The sequence below is a fragment of the Phacochoerus africanus genome, chromosome 6 (assembly GCF_016906955.1).
Source record: "Phacochoerus africanus isolate WHEZ1 chromosome 6, ROS_Pafr_v1, whole genome shotgun sequence".
NCBI classification, from domain to species: Eukaryota; Metazoa; Chordata; class Mammalia; order Artiodactyla; family Suidae; genus Phacochoerus; species Phacochoerus africanus.
Window position 1 is genome coordinate 19,303,815 of NC_062549.1, and position 17,847 is coordinate 19,321,661.

The 17,847-nt window shown below is 37.4% G+C and overlaps 1 protein-coding gene across 7 annotated transcripts in view; it reads left to right on the forward strand.

The window, feature by feature from the left end:
* Positions 1-17,847, forward strand: part of ENPP2 (ectonucleotide pyrophosphatase/phosphodiesterase 2) — a 113,413-nt gene that overhangs the window by 30,372 nt on the left and 65,194 nt on the right. For 4 of the 7 annotated variants that reach the window (XM_047783361.1, XM_047783363.1, XM_047783365.1 and 1 more), the window contains exons 2-5: positions 395-497; positions 10,133-10,288; positions 14,610-14,735; positions 16,822-16,882. In XM_047783361.1, the coding sequence (XP_047639317.1) occupies positions 395-497; positions 10,133-10,288; positions 14,610-14,735; positions 16,822-16,882 (446 nt within the window). Of the gene's footprint in view, positions 1-54; positions 184-394; positions 498-10,132; positions 10,289-14,609; positions 14,736-16,821; positions 16,883-17,847 lie in introns of those variants that run through there. The other 3 variants (XM_047783368.1, XM_047783366.1, XM_047783367.1) reach the window with 1 other exon arrangement.

Sequence of the window (17,847 nt, forward strand, 5' to 3'; positions counted from 1 at the left end):
AATCAAGCTTTGGACAAATCAGAGGAGCCTGTCAACCTCCCAGGTGGGATTACTTGTAGTTAATACACTGAACTCAGAGCCCCAAAAAGCAGTGCATTCAGTGTAGGCAAACAGAACACACTGCAAAAGGCTTTCCAAGAACCCGCTGCCATGTCCAGGAGGAACTCATTCCATCTGTATCAGGTAGGACACTGACAGGGTGACAGGGGAAAGCTTTGACCTTCAGAGTCACTTCCTGACTGAATTTTTCTTTTTGTTTTTAAATGAAGACAGCACTGTAGGGTGTGTGGGGGAAGTTGTGGGGTTGAGTGGTGATGTTGAAGTCCTTTGCATTGCCTTCCTGCAAGTTGATTTAGCTGGCTGTGTTGTCAGTTTTATCTCTTTATTCCCTTAGGTAATATCCCTGTTCACTTTTGCTGTTGGGGTCAATATCTGCTTAGGATTCACAGCAAATCGAATTAAGAGGGCAGAAGGATGGGAGGAAGGCCCTCCTGCAGGTAAGTGGAGCATCTATTCCCATTTTCAGTCTTTTAGAAGTATTACACATTGGGAAATCAGTATCAAATTCATCTTTAAACCAGTCTTATAGTATAACTAATTTAGTCCTAGATCTCTCTGGAATAAAACCAGCTCTGCGTATTTCAGATCGGAGAATGTGGTTTCATGGGAGAATATTTACTGTGGTCACTTCCTGATAGATAACGCGTTATTTAAATCTCTGAAATATATAAATGCTATGATAAAATTAAAGCTCTTGTGAATAGACCAGACTGAAACAGAAGTGATGAGAGCAGGTGCTGGCTAAATGTTAAAGATACAGGAATTTGATTTATTATCATGTGGTATGAGATGGTAGTATTTGTTTCCAGAATATTCTGACCTGGAGAAAAACAGGACTGGAAGTAAAAAAGACAGGGAACTGTGTCTATGAAATTTCCGGACTATAAGATGAAGATTTACCTATAACAGGGAAAACATAAAAAGAGAGGAGGTGCTTAGAAGAGTTTATGAGATTGACTTGCACTCATTGACTTTCCCTTTGGCCTGAGGAGAGGTAAGTTTTAATAGTGTGCCTTGACTTAAGTAATAGAACTGGAGTGAAAGAGTTTCCTTTTACAATACATGGCACCATAAGCAGTGTGGGAATTCTCATAAAGGAGCTCCTTGTGCAGATGGAGGGGGCTTCACTGACCAGGTCTTAAGTAATGAGTTGGTTAATTTCCTGGAAATTGGAGCTGCCGATGGTTTTATAAATAAAAATTACATATTAAGTAACAGGTACTCTAGGGGGCAATATTTTCTTGACTTTTCCTGACATCTCAGCATGTTTGTCTGCCTTCCTGTGCATTTTGTGTTTCTCTGCTCTGTGTTTCTTGACCTGATTCTTACAAAAGACTATCCACCTGTCTCTGTTTAGCCAGCATGAACTTTTATTAACCATGTTATGATCCACACTTTGATGGGATACAAAGTCTCCTTTACACAAGGACGTTACTTTTGAGTAAGGTTGAAAGATGTATTAGAAGTTGTTTTGTGAGTCCAAGTAGAGTATGGTTGGGGTGAAAAGTGAGAAAACAGATCATAAAAATTGCACCCCCCAACCCAGGGAGCCAAATGGATAAAATGAATTGTCTTCTGTTGGGGAAGGGGAGGCGAGTAGATCACTGGTCTGGAGAATCCTATTTTTATTAGTAACAAATGCTCTCATCAAAGACTTCTTTTTCTTGTTCCAGACAAGTGTAACTCCCCCTTCACAATGACTGTAACCGCTCAGATGGGAAGGGGGGATTTAATCCTTAGTTTGGTCATGTGGGCAGGTTAGCAGCTGGAGAGACTGCTGCTGCTGCTTTCCAATGGACCCCAAAGGAACTTGTCTCCTGTTTTGTGTTAATATATTACTTTGGCTAAAACTGCTATTAAAAGCTATTTACCTGATGAATGTGTCAACTCAAGTCACTCATTATTTTCAAAATTGACTTTTTTTTGGAAAATGATCATGAAAGTCTTAGACTGGCACCTATCACTTGCCAGGTAGTCTTGGAGAAGTCACCTGTGAAGTCCGTTTTCTCAGTTGTGCAATGGGAACAGGCCTAGATGATTTGTAATTTCCCTTCTGGATTAAAAAAAAAAAAAGCCCATGATTCTGTCCATTCTGTTTCATTGCCTTTTGAATGTGTATACTCTCTACTGGAGAACTTGAAAAATATAGACCAAATTTACTAATCCTTGAATATAGTTTGTGTATAATAATTTAAAATGTTATGAAAAACAATGATAGGACTAATGAATCAATGCTACTTCTGGAAAAATAGTATAATCCAACTACGTCTAAGTGGTCTGAAATATACTAAAAAATATTTGCTTCTTAAATTATTTAATTAAAACATTGATTACTTTAGGCCTTTGTGGTATCTTCTACAATAATTTATGAGTGAAAATTTTACCGCTATAAAGCTTAGTCTTGGGACACAATGCCATTTAAGTCAGAGTTTTAGAACTGTGTCATACCTGAACAGTTTTTATTTTAAACATTCTATTGATGTAGTTTACCGGCTATCTAGGCACTGCGGCTGATTTCTCCTGAATAAAGATCAAGATATACTTTGGAAACAGGATGAGAGCCTAGTGCAGATAGTATAAGCATTTTCATTCTTTCTAAAGATGTTACATGTGCCTGAAATGACACATATTGTTGGTTATTCTGTAAGCAAAGCCTATGTATCAGGAAATACTGAATGAACTATTTCATATGTATTAGAACAAGGTGCTAGGAGGAAAGGCTGCCATGCTTATTTTCAACAGTACTTTCATGTTCCAAAGAAATCCCGGGAAGTCAATGCTTGGAGCTCATTCCATCGAATAGAAAGAACGTACAGGATATTGACAAATGGCCAACTTCAGAAGGACCGGAGCAAGACCTCTCATTCCAAGGATTTCATTTCTCATTTAGTAAATGTAGTTCTTCAGAGCCTCAACAGTAGCTGAGAACATTTTGTACACAGGCATACCCTCACTGCTGTACTATAGACTGAGGTGTTAGTTTCAAGGCTGTGGCAATGCCAAAAAACTTTTACGATTAATTAACTGGCATACTTGGTAGCCAGATTTATTGTTAGGATCTAGTGATCTATTGGAAGTCATGGTAGAACAGGATTTTTTCTACCAGGTCATAGAAGATCTATAGATTTGTTAGAAGATATGAAATAAGCAGAGCTAATTATAGTTCTGCTGGGTAAATATAATGCACAATCAGGTAAATGAGATGGCTGGAATAATTTTTCAAAGAAAATGGAAATAACGTGTAATTCAGTTTGACGTCCTCGTCCCATATATCTGATGTACCCAGCTTGATTTTCCTTAAGATTGCAAGAAAATTTACATGTATACACATGTCTGTGCACTCATGTAATATGTGGATGTGTATGTTTGTGTTGCGACGGTGGGGTCTGTCTCACTGATAGCTACTCTTCCAGTCTCCAGGTGGAGATGGGATGTGCTCTGAGAGAAGCCACTTAATACTCAAAGGACAGAGGGAAATGTGTAAGCTTGTGAGTAACTGGCTAATAGACTTGAAAGCTCAGTTTGATTCATCATCATTCTTAGTGACTTGAAAGTTTAAAATTATGTGACTGGGGATGAAATTCTTGGGGATCTGTGACATGAAGTGTGTCTATAATAACTTTATGGGTAAAGCTTTTCTCTGTGAATCCTAGAGAAGACAGACAATGGTGGTAAGAATGAGAAGATTCATGTTCATTTGGTAACTTTAGGGATCTCATTCTACAGTGAAAAGCTACTTAAATGGTAGGGGAGCAGCATGTAGGAAACTCCAAAACCCACAGATACACGAGCCACATTCGACAAGGAAAATTAAGAGGACTATCATATGATGGGATTTTATATTAAATCTAATGTAGAAACCAGAGGGAATTTAAGTCAATGGGATGAAATGACGTGAATCAGAATGTAAGGAGGGCACGGATTTTTTAGTTCTTTGTTAAATGGCACTTTGGTGCAGTGATCTCTCATTTATCTTAAAGCTATACAGCATCTTCTATCTTGTTGCCTTAACCAGAAATATATATCTTCAACAGAGATTGAAAGATTACATCTTCCAAAATCATATCTTAAAAAGAACGTCTAAAACTCAGAGCTTATGAATTTGAAAAGTCCTTGGTTAATGAAAATGGTACTGAAAAGATTTTTGAAAACAAAATCCCATACTAAGGCTGATAAGACTATAAAATGTTAAGTATGTGATGTTACACTTAATTTATCTCCAATTTTGTTTAAAGGCCAATGTCTAAATTTTTACCTTATCAAGTGGACAATACCTGCTCTATAAAACGACGTTTCTTTGTTTGGTGGCAGACTTGTAAATCATTCAGACTTGTACTACCAACTGCTATCATAAATGCTCTTTGAGTGGTGTACAAGTGAAATTAAAGTTTTCAATTTTATTTGTCACCTAGAAATCTGTTTTTTTTTTTTTTTTTTTTTTTTTTCTGGCTTTTAGGCCCACACTTGTGACATATGGCAGTTCCAGGATCAGTGTCAAAATCAGACCTTCAGCTGCCGGTCACAGCCACAGTCACAGAAATGCGGGATCTGAGCCTCGTCTGCAACCTACACCACAGCTCATGGCAATGCCAGATCCTTAACCCACTGAGTGAGGCCAGGGATCAAACCTGAATCCTCATGGATCCTAGTCGGGATTGTTAACCGCTGAGCCACAAAGGGAACTCCTAGAAATATGTTTTCTTATAGTTTATGAGGTCTTTCTACATGAGGATGTTATATTTATTAACACATTGAAAGTACCAGTGTTTGAAAATGTCCCAGGTGGCCCTATGTAAAATTGCTTATGAAATCTGTTCAGAAGTTGTGAAGAGGAGAGAATAGTGATGCTGAAGTAATGGGTATTTATCAAAAGTGATGTATTTAGGAAGCAGAGATACTGACATGCAGGCCTATATGGAAGTGTTGCTTACTAAAGGGTGAGGTCAACGGTATCAAGAAAACGTGGCAACTTCAGTACAAGAAAGCAGGACCACAAAGAATGGATCATGTACTCTAGAAGGGGCATCAAACAGCATGAAGTTCTAGGGTTGGGCTGCATCTTCAATGTCGTCCACTGTTGTCTGCCTCCTTTCCTTACATTTTATACTTCAGATGGGGCAGGCAGACACAGGGAACCATATGTGTTTCAATGCTCTTGAAAAAGGGGTGGCATAACTACAGTCTGTTTCATTTCAAGACTTGATTGTCACTTTCAGGAAATACTGAATCTTAGAACCATGGAGAATGGAAGGAACAGAGAGGGTATCATATTGCAAACTCTGAACACAGAACCAGACAAAACTTAGAATTGTTGAGCTTTATTTAGGCTGAGCTAAGTATTTTAACACTTAAAGCCTCTCTCTTGGGCTACCATTCAAATCCGAAAATTTTCAATTTCTGAAAAATATACGGATTTAGAGGGAAATATGACTGGGAGTCCTGGATGAAGTAATGTTTAGGTCGACTCCTGTCATGAATTAGGTTCTTTCCAATAGTCTAATTAAATTATAAATAGTTTTTTTCCCATATGTAAATGGTACTAGAATTCTATAATGCTACCTTTGTGTAGGTATGATAAAATGTTTTAGAAATAAGGTTTTACTTAACTATGTAAAAGTAATTCACTTGTTTCTACCAGAATTATGAATTGGAATGCAATAAATCATGTTTTACAGTGGTGTTCTTTTTTAATCATGAAATTATGCTTCTGTGAAAAATAAGCAATATATAGCATGGTTTTTATGCCTATCATTTTATATATACACACATGTACACAGACACACACACATTTAAAAATTTAAAGTCCCTACTTAAAAAAAACAAACTTGTTTCTGTGTAGATCTGTCACACTTATTTGTTAAGATTCTGAAACTGACTTTTTAAATAATTTTATTAAAGTATAGTTGACTTACAATGTTGTATTAGTTTCAAGTGTATGGCTAAGTGAACCAGTGATGGAATTGACTTGTTTCTCTGAAGTGTATAATAACATCATTTAAATATGTAATTAAAAAGGCAGCAGTAGCATTTGAATCTCATAAAAGTACTGGCATATGCCTCAGGTGAAATTTTAAACCTGCATCACACTGAACATAGATTTCTGACTTGATCCTTTTGAGGTGCTTTTTGTTTATTTTGTTTGATAACTGATTTTGTTTTTGTCTTTCTTGTTAGTTCCGAGGTCTGATAAATGAAGGCTTTACAGATTTTAGAATTCAGACATGATAATTCAGAGAATCTTTCCATCTTTGACCATTCAATCAGGTACACAGAAAGAGAAGTACTAAAACCTGTTCTTAGCCTAATGAGGTGGGGAGAAGGGCATGGGACCTGGGTGTGGAATGAAAAAGCTAGACCATGGGGATGAATTGCAGAACTACCAAAAGAATCAGGGCTAGAATTTATTATGAAAGAAGATGGCGGGGATGGAACAGCCCTGGAAAAGCAAAGTAGATTTTGTTCTATGCTATCATTTTATTTTATTAAAAAAGGTGCAGCAGTTCAGTCCATGGGCTTACTGGTTTGAAGAAGTATATGGCTCAGTTATTTATCATGTTATTTCTCTGCCTTCCATTGTCAGCTGAATCTAAATCAGCCAAGAATGGATTTTGGCATATGGATCCCTCACCCACATAAGGCCCAGGAACTCACTCTTTACATGAAAGTTGTTGTTAACCCTGTATTGATACAATCCTTTTTATGAGATGGTAATGACTGTAAGTGCAACTCTTTCTTAACAAAGCTGTCTTCAGTTTAAGAGTTCTCAAGGAAGATTATAAGTGATGAGGCAAGCTATTGCGTGAAACAGTTATTTTCAAAAATAAAGTGAGGGATAAACATAGAGAATAACAAATGTTGTAAGAAAAGACTAAAATTTATGTCCATGGAATGGATGAAGAAAGGTTTAAAATGCCTATAAGTTCATACAGATATTTTGAAAGTAAAGAAAGAGAGGAGGAGATTATGATGAGGGAAAAGCAAAGGGCATGAATGGAGGAAAATTTCACATGCAGACTGGGACACTGAAAAGAAGGGGACATGGGACAAGTAAACAACTACAAACAATGTGCCTTTGGGTCTTTTCTGGTTATCTCGGCTACAGGCCTAGCTAAGCATATATGTATACAGCTCATGGGCATGAACACTACTTGGAATGAGTCTATACAGTACCCTTTAAAAAAGGAATAATTCAATCATGACCATTTTTCTTATCTTTCTTATTTTTTTCCTATAGGATTTTATTTTTCCTTTTTCCACTTCCCAACCCTCCTCCCCTTGTAGTTTCTTATGGTCCAGGGCGCACTATTGATAGGTTGGCCAGTCAATAAAAAAATGTGGTTTATGAACCAGAGATAAGGCAATGCATTGGAAACCTGACTTTGTTTCTTACACAGAGCTGGTGTGGTTTATATGTATTTCAGCATCCCAGAATCAACCATGCAAAAAAATTTCACATCTCATGGTCTAGCGAATCTGTTTGCTTTAGCTGAACTGATCTAATGCAACACAGGCTATGATTGGGTGACTCTGACTTTAAAGAGGACAAAGGACTAAGTGATGAAGAGGATGTTCAAATAAATGGCTTTGGTGAACCCAGAAATGTCATTTAACATCTGTTCTCTCCCTGCTTCTTGTGTTTTCTTGATCTAACAAGTATTGAATACTAATTATAAAAATATGAAACATTTATAAATGTAAATAAGGAAGTAAAATTATAAATAGCATGTTCTAAATATCATTTGTTGGGATAGTTATATAATATATAATATAGGCTTTATACACATATATTTACATGTATGTACACATACACACACACCACACACCACACACACGAGAGAGAGAGAGAGAGAGAGAGAGAGAGAGAGAGAGAGAGAGAGGAAAGTAAGCAAGCAAAAAAACCAAAAAAAGACACTTGTAAAATGTTAGAAGTTCCAAATTGCAGAAAAGTAAGAAGTCTCCTTGCTTCTCTATTTTTCATTGTCTCCCAATGTAATTCCTGTAAAGAGTTTCTTACAGTGAAAAAGAAAAGATCATTCACATGCACACCGTGTTTCATGCTTCTGCCTCTCTCTCTTACCTCTAGCTCTGGCCTCTGTTTTTGTTTTATAGTTATCTTTATCCTTATTGCTTTCTTTATCTCTATTTTAAACACAAAACGTAATGTGTACTACTTACTACTATAACAGTTTTCTGTACTTTGCTGTTTTAAAAAACGTGTATAAATTTTGTAGATCTTTCCCTATCAGGCTAGGCAGATCTGACTTGTTCTTTTTAAGGGCTGAGCAGTATTTCATCTATGAAGATAGTGGTTCTTTCTTGTACCTATGTCTTGGCAAACTTTTGCAAATATGTGAGAGTTAAATTCCTAGTAATAGAATTTCTGAGTGAAAGGTTCATATGCAGTCTAAAATGTTGATAGATACTTTTAAATTAAGTTCTGTTTTACAAAAACTTTCACTACTAGCAACAGGCATGACAGTGCTTATACTTTCCATTCATTGGAAATTAATTATTTTGTAAGCTAGGATGAGGATCTGGTGTGATTTTTCTATTCAGCCGGTTCCTCCAGCACTACTTACTGATTAATCCTTCTTTCACTTCTTTATTAATCCTTCTTTCTTTCTCTGATTTAAAATTGTACTTTCACTGTAAAATAAATTCTCTTGTATTTGGCTCTATTTCTCATCCTCACACTGACACCAATCTACTTATTTTTAGTACCAAGCTTAATTATTTAACTTCAGAATGTATTTTACTATCTAGTCTTTACCAAATTACTCTTCCTTTTCAGTTTATTTCTGTTTTCGTATTTATTTTTGATAAGCTTTTTAATATCCTCTCAAGTTTCAGTGGTTCCTTTTTATGTTATCATTGTGATTGCATTGACTCTTTAGGTGTATTTGGGAAGAACTGACATTTTTATAATATTGCTACTTTCACCTCCAGGATGGCCTGTCTTATCATGTAATTAAATCTGTTAAAATATCTTTCTGTGGTGTTTTTTTCTTGGGGGGGGGGGCTACACCTGAGGCATATAGAGTTTCCCAGGCTAGGGGTAGAATCGGAGCTGTAGCCTTTAGCCTATGCCACAGCCACAACAATGCCATATCTGAGCTGCATCTGTGACCTACACCACAGCTCATGGCAACACCAGATCCTTAACTCACTGAGCAAAACCTGGGATTGAACCTGCGTCCTCATGGATACTAGTTAGATTCATTTCCACTGAGCCACGACAGGAACAGCGTTTTAATGTATTTTTCATATAGGTACTACATGTCCTATTAAATTTATTCCTAGATATTTATTTTAGGTACTATGGTAAATAGAATTTCCATTTAGTTTTTGAACTTATATTGCCTGTGTCTTATACATTTGTGGAATTTTCTTCTCACTGAATTTTTTTCCCCAAAATCTTAATTGGTTTTGAAATTTCTAGGTATACTATCATATGATATGAAGATAATGAAGGAGGATTTATTTTTTAAAAAGCTGAGACTGTAGAGTTTGTGTTTGTGTAACTCTAATGATAGGTGTAGATTTTATGGCTGGAAGAAATCTTAAAAGTCTTTTATTCTAGTCCCATCTGTTCAAACTGTTCTCTGGACATTTAGGCTCAATTTTCTTAGAAAAGCTATGGATTTTTGAACAGGGGAATGAACTCCTTTTTCTAAGTGTGTACATCAAAGTTCTGTTCTCTGTTGGCATCACTGCATCCACAGAGACACTAACTCTCACAGATTTGTAGGAATAATCACTGTAAACAGTAGTAAAACCAATAGCCAACGTCTTTTGCTTTCTATGTGGCTGATACCCTGATCAATATTTGGCCTAGTTTGTTTCATTTAATCTTTATTATAACCTTGAGTTACTTTTATTAATACACCCACTCTACAGATGAGGAAACTGGCACAAGGAACCTGCTGAGGGTACATAGCAAAGAAGTGATGGAGCCAGGCTGCTCTGCCAGAGGCTCACTGCATCACTGCACTGTGCTGCTTCCCAGGGCCACCCCTCCGTGGTGACATGACCCGCTCCCAATCCCAATGTCTTTGCCTCTTGTGTCTTGTAGTGTTATCAGATTCCCCCTGGACCAACACCTCTGGATCTTGCAAGGGCAGATGCTTTGAACTTCAAGAGGCTGGACCCCCTGATTGTCGGTGTGACAACCTGTGTAAGAGCTACAGCAGTTGCTGCCATGACTTTGACGAGCTTTGTTTGAAGACAGGTGTGTAGCTTTTGAGTCCCCCCAGCCTTGACTGAAGACCCCCTGCTGTTGTACACCCTGCCATTGCCACCTTGCTTTGGTCACACCAAAGCTTGAATTTTAGTTTTATTTCCTGAATGATTATTGATTGTATTAGGAGCACAGCCTGTGTGACTGTTGTTTCCACACAAGGCCCACCCAAGGACAATTCTTTGCAGTTGCAGTCATTATATGCTGGCTTTGGAGGTATTTGTGGTCAGCTTTCCCCCAACTCCCACCTTTATCATTTCTATCTCTTACTGTCAATTCCTTCATTCACTACCAGGATACCTGGGCTGAAATTGTGCACATTTTGTTTTGATTTGATTTGATTTTTTAAATTTTATAGCCACACCCAGGGCATATGGAAGTTCATGAGGCAGGGATTGAACCTGAGCCACAATTGCAAACTTTGCCACATTTGCCATGATGCCAGATCTTTAACCCACTGTGTGGGGTTGTGGATTATATCTGAATCTCTGTGGCAAACTGAGCCACTGCAGTCAGGTTCTTAACCCACTGTGCCACAGTGGGAACTCTTGATTTAAATTTTTTTTTTTTTTTTGCTTGCCTACCCTGTTTCTAGCATTTTAAAAATTCCATTTTATCATGCAGTGACTACTGGTCTACCCTGATGTCATTCCCTGTTTTCAGTGCAAGTGGCAAATTGTTATGGAGTACTACCAGGGGTAATATGCTCAGGGCAGCTCTAAAATTTTTCTCTACTGTCTTTCAGACCTTTCTTTACATTTCTTCTCTACTAGAAGATCAGAAGACTATAACACCCCCTGAATTAACATACACCAGTTTAGAAAAGGCTCATTTGGGGCTTTTCTACCTGCTCTCTTTCCAAAGCCCAACACTTGAGATGGGACTTTGGAGATAACTCGCAGGCCATCCACCTGGCCTGCAGGCAAGGTCATGTTCAAACTCCCTGAGAAAGGGGACGTCAACCTTAAGACCAGTAGATGCAGAGATTCTGCAGCTTCCTTGACAAATTATTAGCTGTTTTTGGAATTTTATGGTTGGCTGATTATTTCAAAAATATAACTCGTTATCACTGATATTAGTCTGATTTTTCTAATTACACCCTTAGAATCAGAGACATTATTCTCTCTTTTACTAAAGAAACAGCCCTTGATTTAGATGAAAATCAACATCAACTCCCGAACTAGTTCTGATTTGCTTATTCCACCCCCAACCCCAATAAGAAGAGTTTTATTAGGCTTTTTTTTTGCATAATACATTTTCCAAACATTTGGCCTTTTTTTTTTTTTTTTTGGTTTGTTTTTGTTACTTTCCTTTGGAACTTCTCCTAGCTTCCTTAACTGTGGTCTGCAAACTTAAATGCTGAGAACCTTGTAAACTGAATATGTCGATGGGACAAATGTTCCAGCAAATTTCTTTGGTCTCAGCTTTGGGGACTCCTGATCTTAGAGTTCCTTGTGAAGTTTAATGGATCTCCTGACTTAGCTCTCTGTCAGTGTAACCCAGGCCTTTCTTCCCAGGTTTAATAAATAGGGCTATCATAACATCTTAAAGTTGTTCATTTCCCTGTGTACAAAGATAACTTAGGCCAAATGTGGAAGAATCAAATATCAAATATTAACAAAAGGTTGAAGGAGAACACAGAAAGCTCTGTGATTCTATTATGCTGATGCAGCACTCTCTTGAATTAAGCACAGTCAGTATTTCAGTGGAAACTATGAGACTGTGTGTGTGTTTAGAATGTATGTGTGCATATATTTATATGTGGGTTTATTTATGTCTGTGTGAGGGTGTATCTGTATCTATGTACCTTTATACATGTGATCCTTTTGAATGCCTACCTAGTATTCCACTGAACAGGTGCAACCTGCTTCACTGAGTAACCGATCAGCATTTATGTTTCCCTAATTTTTGCTATTATGAACAATGTATCTTTCCCTAATTTTTGCCATTATGAACAATGTATCAATGAATATTGTTTGTGCATGTTCATATTTTTGTCTATTTTCCTTAAGATGAATTCTGAGGAGTGGGTTTGGGGATCAAAGTGTATAGCATTTTTAAAATTTAAACATATGTATTACAGAATTATGCTTCTCAAAGTTTATGTTTCTTCCAAAGGGCATAAGAGCCATTCATTACTCCCTTTTCAGCCTATTCCCATTTTTAAAAATCTTTCTTTTTTTTTCTGATCTGATAGGTAACTGTCTTATTATTCAATAAGGTGAAATGTTTTTTAGATTTATGCCCATATTTGCTTCGAAGATTATTCAGCTGGCTGAATCATACTTTGCTTACAGTTCACTGAATTTTTAAAAATTTCACTCTTGGAGTTTATGTTGTGACTCAGTGGTAACAAACCCGACTAGTATCCATGAAGATGCAGGTTGGATCCCTGGCCTCACTCAGCGGGTTAAGGATCTGGTGTTGCCTTGAGCTGTGGTGTAGGTTGAAGACGCAGCTCAGATCTGGCATTGCTATGGCTGTGGAGTAGACTGGCAGCTGCAGCTCCAATTTGACCCCTAGCCTGGAAACTTCCACATGCTGCAGGTGCAGCCCTAAAAAAAAAAAAAAAAAATCATTCTTACACAAAGCTAGTAAATCCTGAATTAACCTAGATTGTAAATAATGATGCTCTTTTGTAAGCAAAGGTATTTTCTTAATGGAACTAGATGAAGAATAAAAGTATATTGGTTGGTAGTGTTATCTTTGAATTGGGGAAGAAAACCCACATGACCTCTATAAGTCCAAGTAACCTTGGATGATTGCTAACCATTGGAAATAGTAGATCTTGAATAAAAGAATTCCAAACATTTAATTTACTTGGGAAGACAAGGCAGTGGAAATAGGGGATTTTAAAAAATCAGAGAATGTAATCAGGATGCAAAGGTATTCTAAAAAATGGAAATTAGTTAATGGTTGCATGGTTTTCTAACGCGGCAAGTAATATCTCTTTATTTATTCACGTAGCAGTAGTATTTCTTGATAGAATGTTATTAAGGAGAATCATTGCTTTCTAAAAATCATTGCTTTCCACTTGTGACATGTTGTAAGAGATGAATACCTGAAGTGTCCTTTAGCTCGGAGTAGCATTTTTTGACCATTCTATATCAAGTAGACCTGCCCACCCCTGTCACTCTCTATCAGTGCCATCCTGTTATTTACTTAGCACAAGCTGAAATGATCTTCTTCACCAGTTTACTTGCTGGTAATTTTCACGGTAATTTTCAATTAGATTTAATAAATGTTCATGGACCACCAGGCATCTCAGGTACTGGAGATAAAATGGTTAAAGGAGAGATGTGACTTTTTCCTGCCATGGAGCTAGTGGATGAAGAATCATGCAAAAATTACAGCACTTTCTCTCTCTCTCTCTCCCTCTATCTACATATATGTATTTAAAATAAAGTATATATAATATATTTTGGCTGTGCCTGCAGCATGTAGAAGTTCCTGGACCAGGGGTCAAACTTGCACCACAGTGGTGATCTGAACCACTGCAGTGACAATGCCAGATACTTAACCCGCTGCATCAAAGGGAACTCCATGTAGCATTCTCTTTAAAATGAAAATATTACTATTCTGAATATATGTTCTTGGTAGAATTGTGAGCTCCCAATCAAGTACGTTCAGATAGAAATCTGCAGCCTAGCAATTAATCTCCTTGAATAGGGATTCTGGCTTCTAATTGTAAGGAGGACCATACTTTGGTCAGTGTTTAGAATGGTGCATGTTTTTAGTTTGCCTTTATGCTCTTTACATCTGTTTAGGACTTTAACCTCCAGGTGCATCTTATAGCAGATAAAGGCCATTTAGTTGCACCATCATTTGTATTTAAATCAAGCTTAATGAAGTTTAAGTAAAGCTACTTTGGAAAATAAAGGAGCCCAGCTATAGCAAACCCTATACACCATGCATTTCATTGGGCCTTTTCAGACAGTTCACAAATGGTGAAGTGTTCCATTTTTCCAAAGGAGCCCAATGGCATTTGGCTTCATGCTCTGATTTGAAAAACTAAAAATTCGTCTTATTCCTAAATTCTCCAAATATCTTTTAGTTAGCTTCAGGCTAACTCTAATTTCACAAGCAGATTAAATTATGTGGGATTTTAGCTCTCTTTTTTTTTCCCTCCCCACCCCGCGGCATGAGGAATTTCCCAGGCCAGACATCAAACCTGTGACAACACCGAATCCTTAACCGCTAGGCTACTGGGGATCTTCTAGCTCTTTTTTGTTGGCAAACCTTGTAAGTAGTTATGACCTCTTTCATTTGATTTGTGTGAAGCAATGAAAGTCTTCTGTTGTTCTGATTTCAGCTGGTGGCTGGGAGTGTACTAAGGACAGATGTGGAGAAGTGAGAAATGAAGACAATGCATGCCACTGCTCGGAGGACTGCTTGGCCGGAGGAGACTGCTGTACTAACTACCAGGTGGTTTGCAAAGGTACATGTTTCCTTAGATTGGCTTGAACTTTAAAAGACTAAAAACTGGAGATGTTCCAAGAGATCTTGGATATTGGGGAATATAATAACACCTTGGTATGGACTTGGGAGGTTGGGAATGAGCTGTGCTTTTGAATTTCTCATGCTTCTTTCATAGTTTTTTTTCTCTGCATGTCACTGATCTGAAATAACAGGGAAATAACCCCAAGTTCCATGATTAGATAGAGCCATATAATGAAGAGATTTCTAAAAGAGTTCCTATCTTTGTCTTAGGTCAGGTTTACTAGAAGCAGAACGTGAGACAGAAATTCTGTACACAGAACGTATTGGGGGAATGTTCTGTAGGAAAACCATGTAAGGAAGCAGGGGACACGGGGTAGTGGGGAGGCAAGCAAAGATGTGGGCTTAGGGGAAGTCTCACCTTGGTCTGCTCTACTGTGGGCTCTGGAAAGTAAATCCCAGAGTTCTTACTCTTGAGTAAAGGGCTGTGGCTTTTGTAACCCCTGGCAGTAGGCTGTTAGCCTAGGCACTAGCAGCAGCCTGGGTTGGGAGTACCAGCTGCAAAAGGGGATGGGGCACCATTACCTCCAGCCATGCCCTGAAGCCATACATACATACATGCGTGCTGACTTCGTGTGGTTGATTGTTGAATATGATGGTTTTATTCCAATAATGAATACTAGTCAAAGGTGCAGTTTTTGTCTTTAAGGAGTTTAAGTGGCCATGGCATCCACTTACAGAAGTGAGTGGAAAGACCCAAGGATCTTTGTATAAAGTCACTTTTTAATGTCTAAATTAAGTCCTCTTCCTGTGACATGGAACATTTAAGAAGAGTTTCTGTTCAAATATTTTAGGGGAAAAGCAAATCGGTTCTGAAATAGGTGTAGTGTTGAGCCGTGGCAAGAAATGTTATGTGAATGCTGAGTTTGAAAATTTCTGCTATACCCAAATGATTGTTGTAACTGTTGACAAAGCATAAATTTGATTGAGAATTTATTTCCTTTTCCCTTTTATTTCCCTAGTAAATGTACCAAGAAGTCACAAAGACTTTTAGAAGAGAAAATATAAAAGTCCTAGCTATTATCGGTCATTGACTTGTGAAGTGTTGGCTTTTGCTGGTTTAAAATTCTAGTTGCAATACATCTCTGGGGCCCATGTGTGTGTCTTTGGTTATTACATGTGTGGAAAATCTTCGCCATTTTAAGGAGCATGGTACTTAACTTACACAATTGTCAGTATTTAGATTCTTGTTGACCTGGGAGATTTCCAGTGTTCTTACATGGGAGCAATTTCTCCAAAGTCTTGATCACAAATGTGACTTATATTTGAGATTTATGACTTTTGTTGGTTTCAGGACAATTTAAAGCAAATGCCTTTTGATAATTTTCATTTTCTCCAAAGTAAGCTTCATTTTCTAATCTAAGTTCTTTTCTGTGCTCTATTCTTTTAAAATTTTTTTAAAATTAAAGCATAGTTGATTTACAATGTTACTTCAATTTCTGATGTTCTGTTCTCTATTCTTGATGGGAATAACTCAAGAAAGACATAGGTTTATACCCTCTGATCTCGGTGGAAGGTAAAAGTGAAAGAAAGCATTGGTTTTATTCCTAAACTCAAGGGCTGTACACAGATCCATTAGGAAATAATCTCTCTATTGCAATCTTCCATCTGTCATCAAAGTAGTCTAAACCCTTTTCCCCAACTAAAGGGAAGTTGTACCATGTTTTCTATGGCTTTGAGATGTTTGGTGGCATAGAAAAAATGTTCCATCTAATGACCAAACAGTTTATTTCTGGAGGGAAACAAACATGAAATTTTGTTCACTGACGCCACTGGTGTTTTTATCTACAAACCATTTAGACTCAGAAGGCTCAAATAAACACCACTTGGGGTTATTAAATCTAGACTTTCCCATCATGTATGGGTGGGAAACAGACACTAGACTTTATTTCAGAAGTTCTTTTTACATGGTGTCTCATAAACAACAAGTACCAAACAGAACACAGGTCCTGCAATTATATTCTCCAAGGCTTTGGATGGTTTTTATAATTAGATTCACTAATATGTCTAACCATTTTTTCTTATAGGAGAGTCACATTGGGTAGATGATGACTGTGAGGAAATAAAGGTCCCAGAATGCCCTGCAGGGTAAGTGCATTTTATGGATATTATGAAGTTTTATGATAAAATATCACAGGTTATGGAGGGGTAAATGGTTATAAACAATGTACACTGAAATCCTCTTAGTTAGGCAAACTTATGAATACTTATGGGTAATTTGCCAATCAGAAACTGGAATGTTCATCTTGAAGTAGGGCATTTAAAAAAAAATTCTCCCATTGCCTCTGCACATATTGGAGACTTGATTATCCTCTGTAAGTCATCTTAGCTGAAGAATTTACAAAGTATGTCTAAATAATACTAAAGAAGGAAAGAAATATTTCTGGCAGTGATCTGGTTTTTTTCTGTGTTTTTGTTTTTTGTTTTTTGTTTTTGTCCCCCAGTGTGTTGCTTTTCCTCCCCCCTCCTTTTTTTTGGTTGTGGGGTGGCTGAAGGGAGGATGACAGAATTTCTTAAAAATATTATCCAAGATGGTAACTCCTACCAGATGCTTCAGAAACTTGATAAGCCACTGAAGCACTGCTTTGCTGGGGTACAGCCAAACTTGAGTGACATCCCACAGCTCAAGTGTGACCAGCATAAGGCACTTATTATGCCTTCCAGGAAACTGTTGAAAATTCATGGACCCTTAAAATGCCTGGCAGAAAATAAATGTTCTCCCAGTGTGTTTTCATTCATGTATTTGATTGAGTGTATTTTTGTTTTAGGCAGCATAGCCTGGGACACAAATTCTAAGTGTTTAGATATTTTGTTTCCTTTTTAACTTTCATGAAATGTTTGCACTTCTTTGGACTTTCAGAATGGAATGGCAGTAGTTTCTGACTGTTTAAAATGTGTTCAGATATTTTTGAGGAAAAAACAGTGGTAGAAGCTTTAAATGATAATAGTAATGATAACAATTAACTCATACATAATGTTGGTCTCAGTGCTTTATAGGTGACTCATTTAAAATGTGCCTCGTATCAGAGTTCCCGTCGTGGCTCAGTGATTAA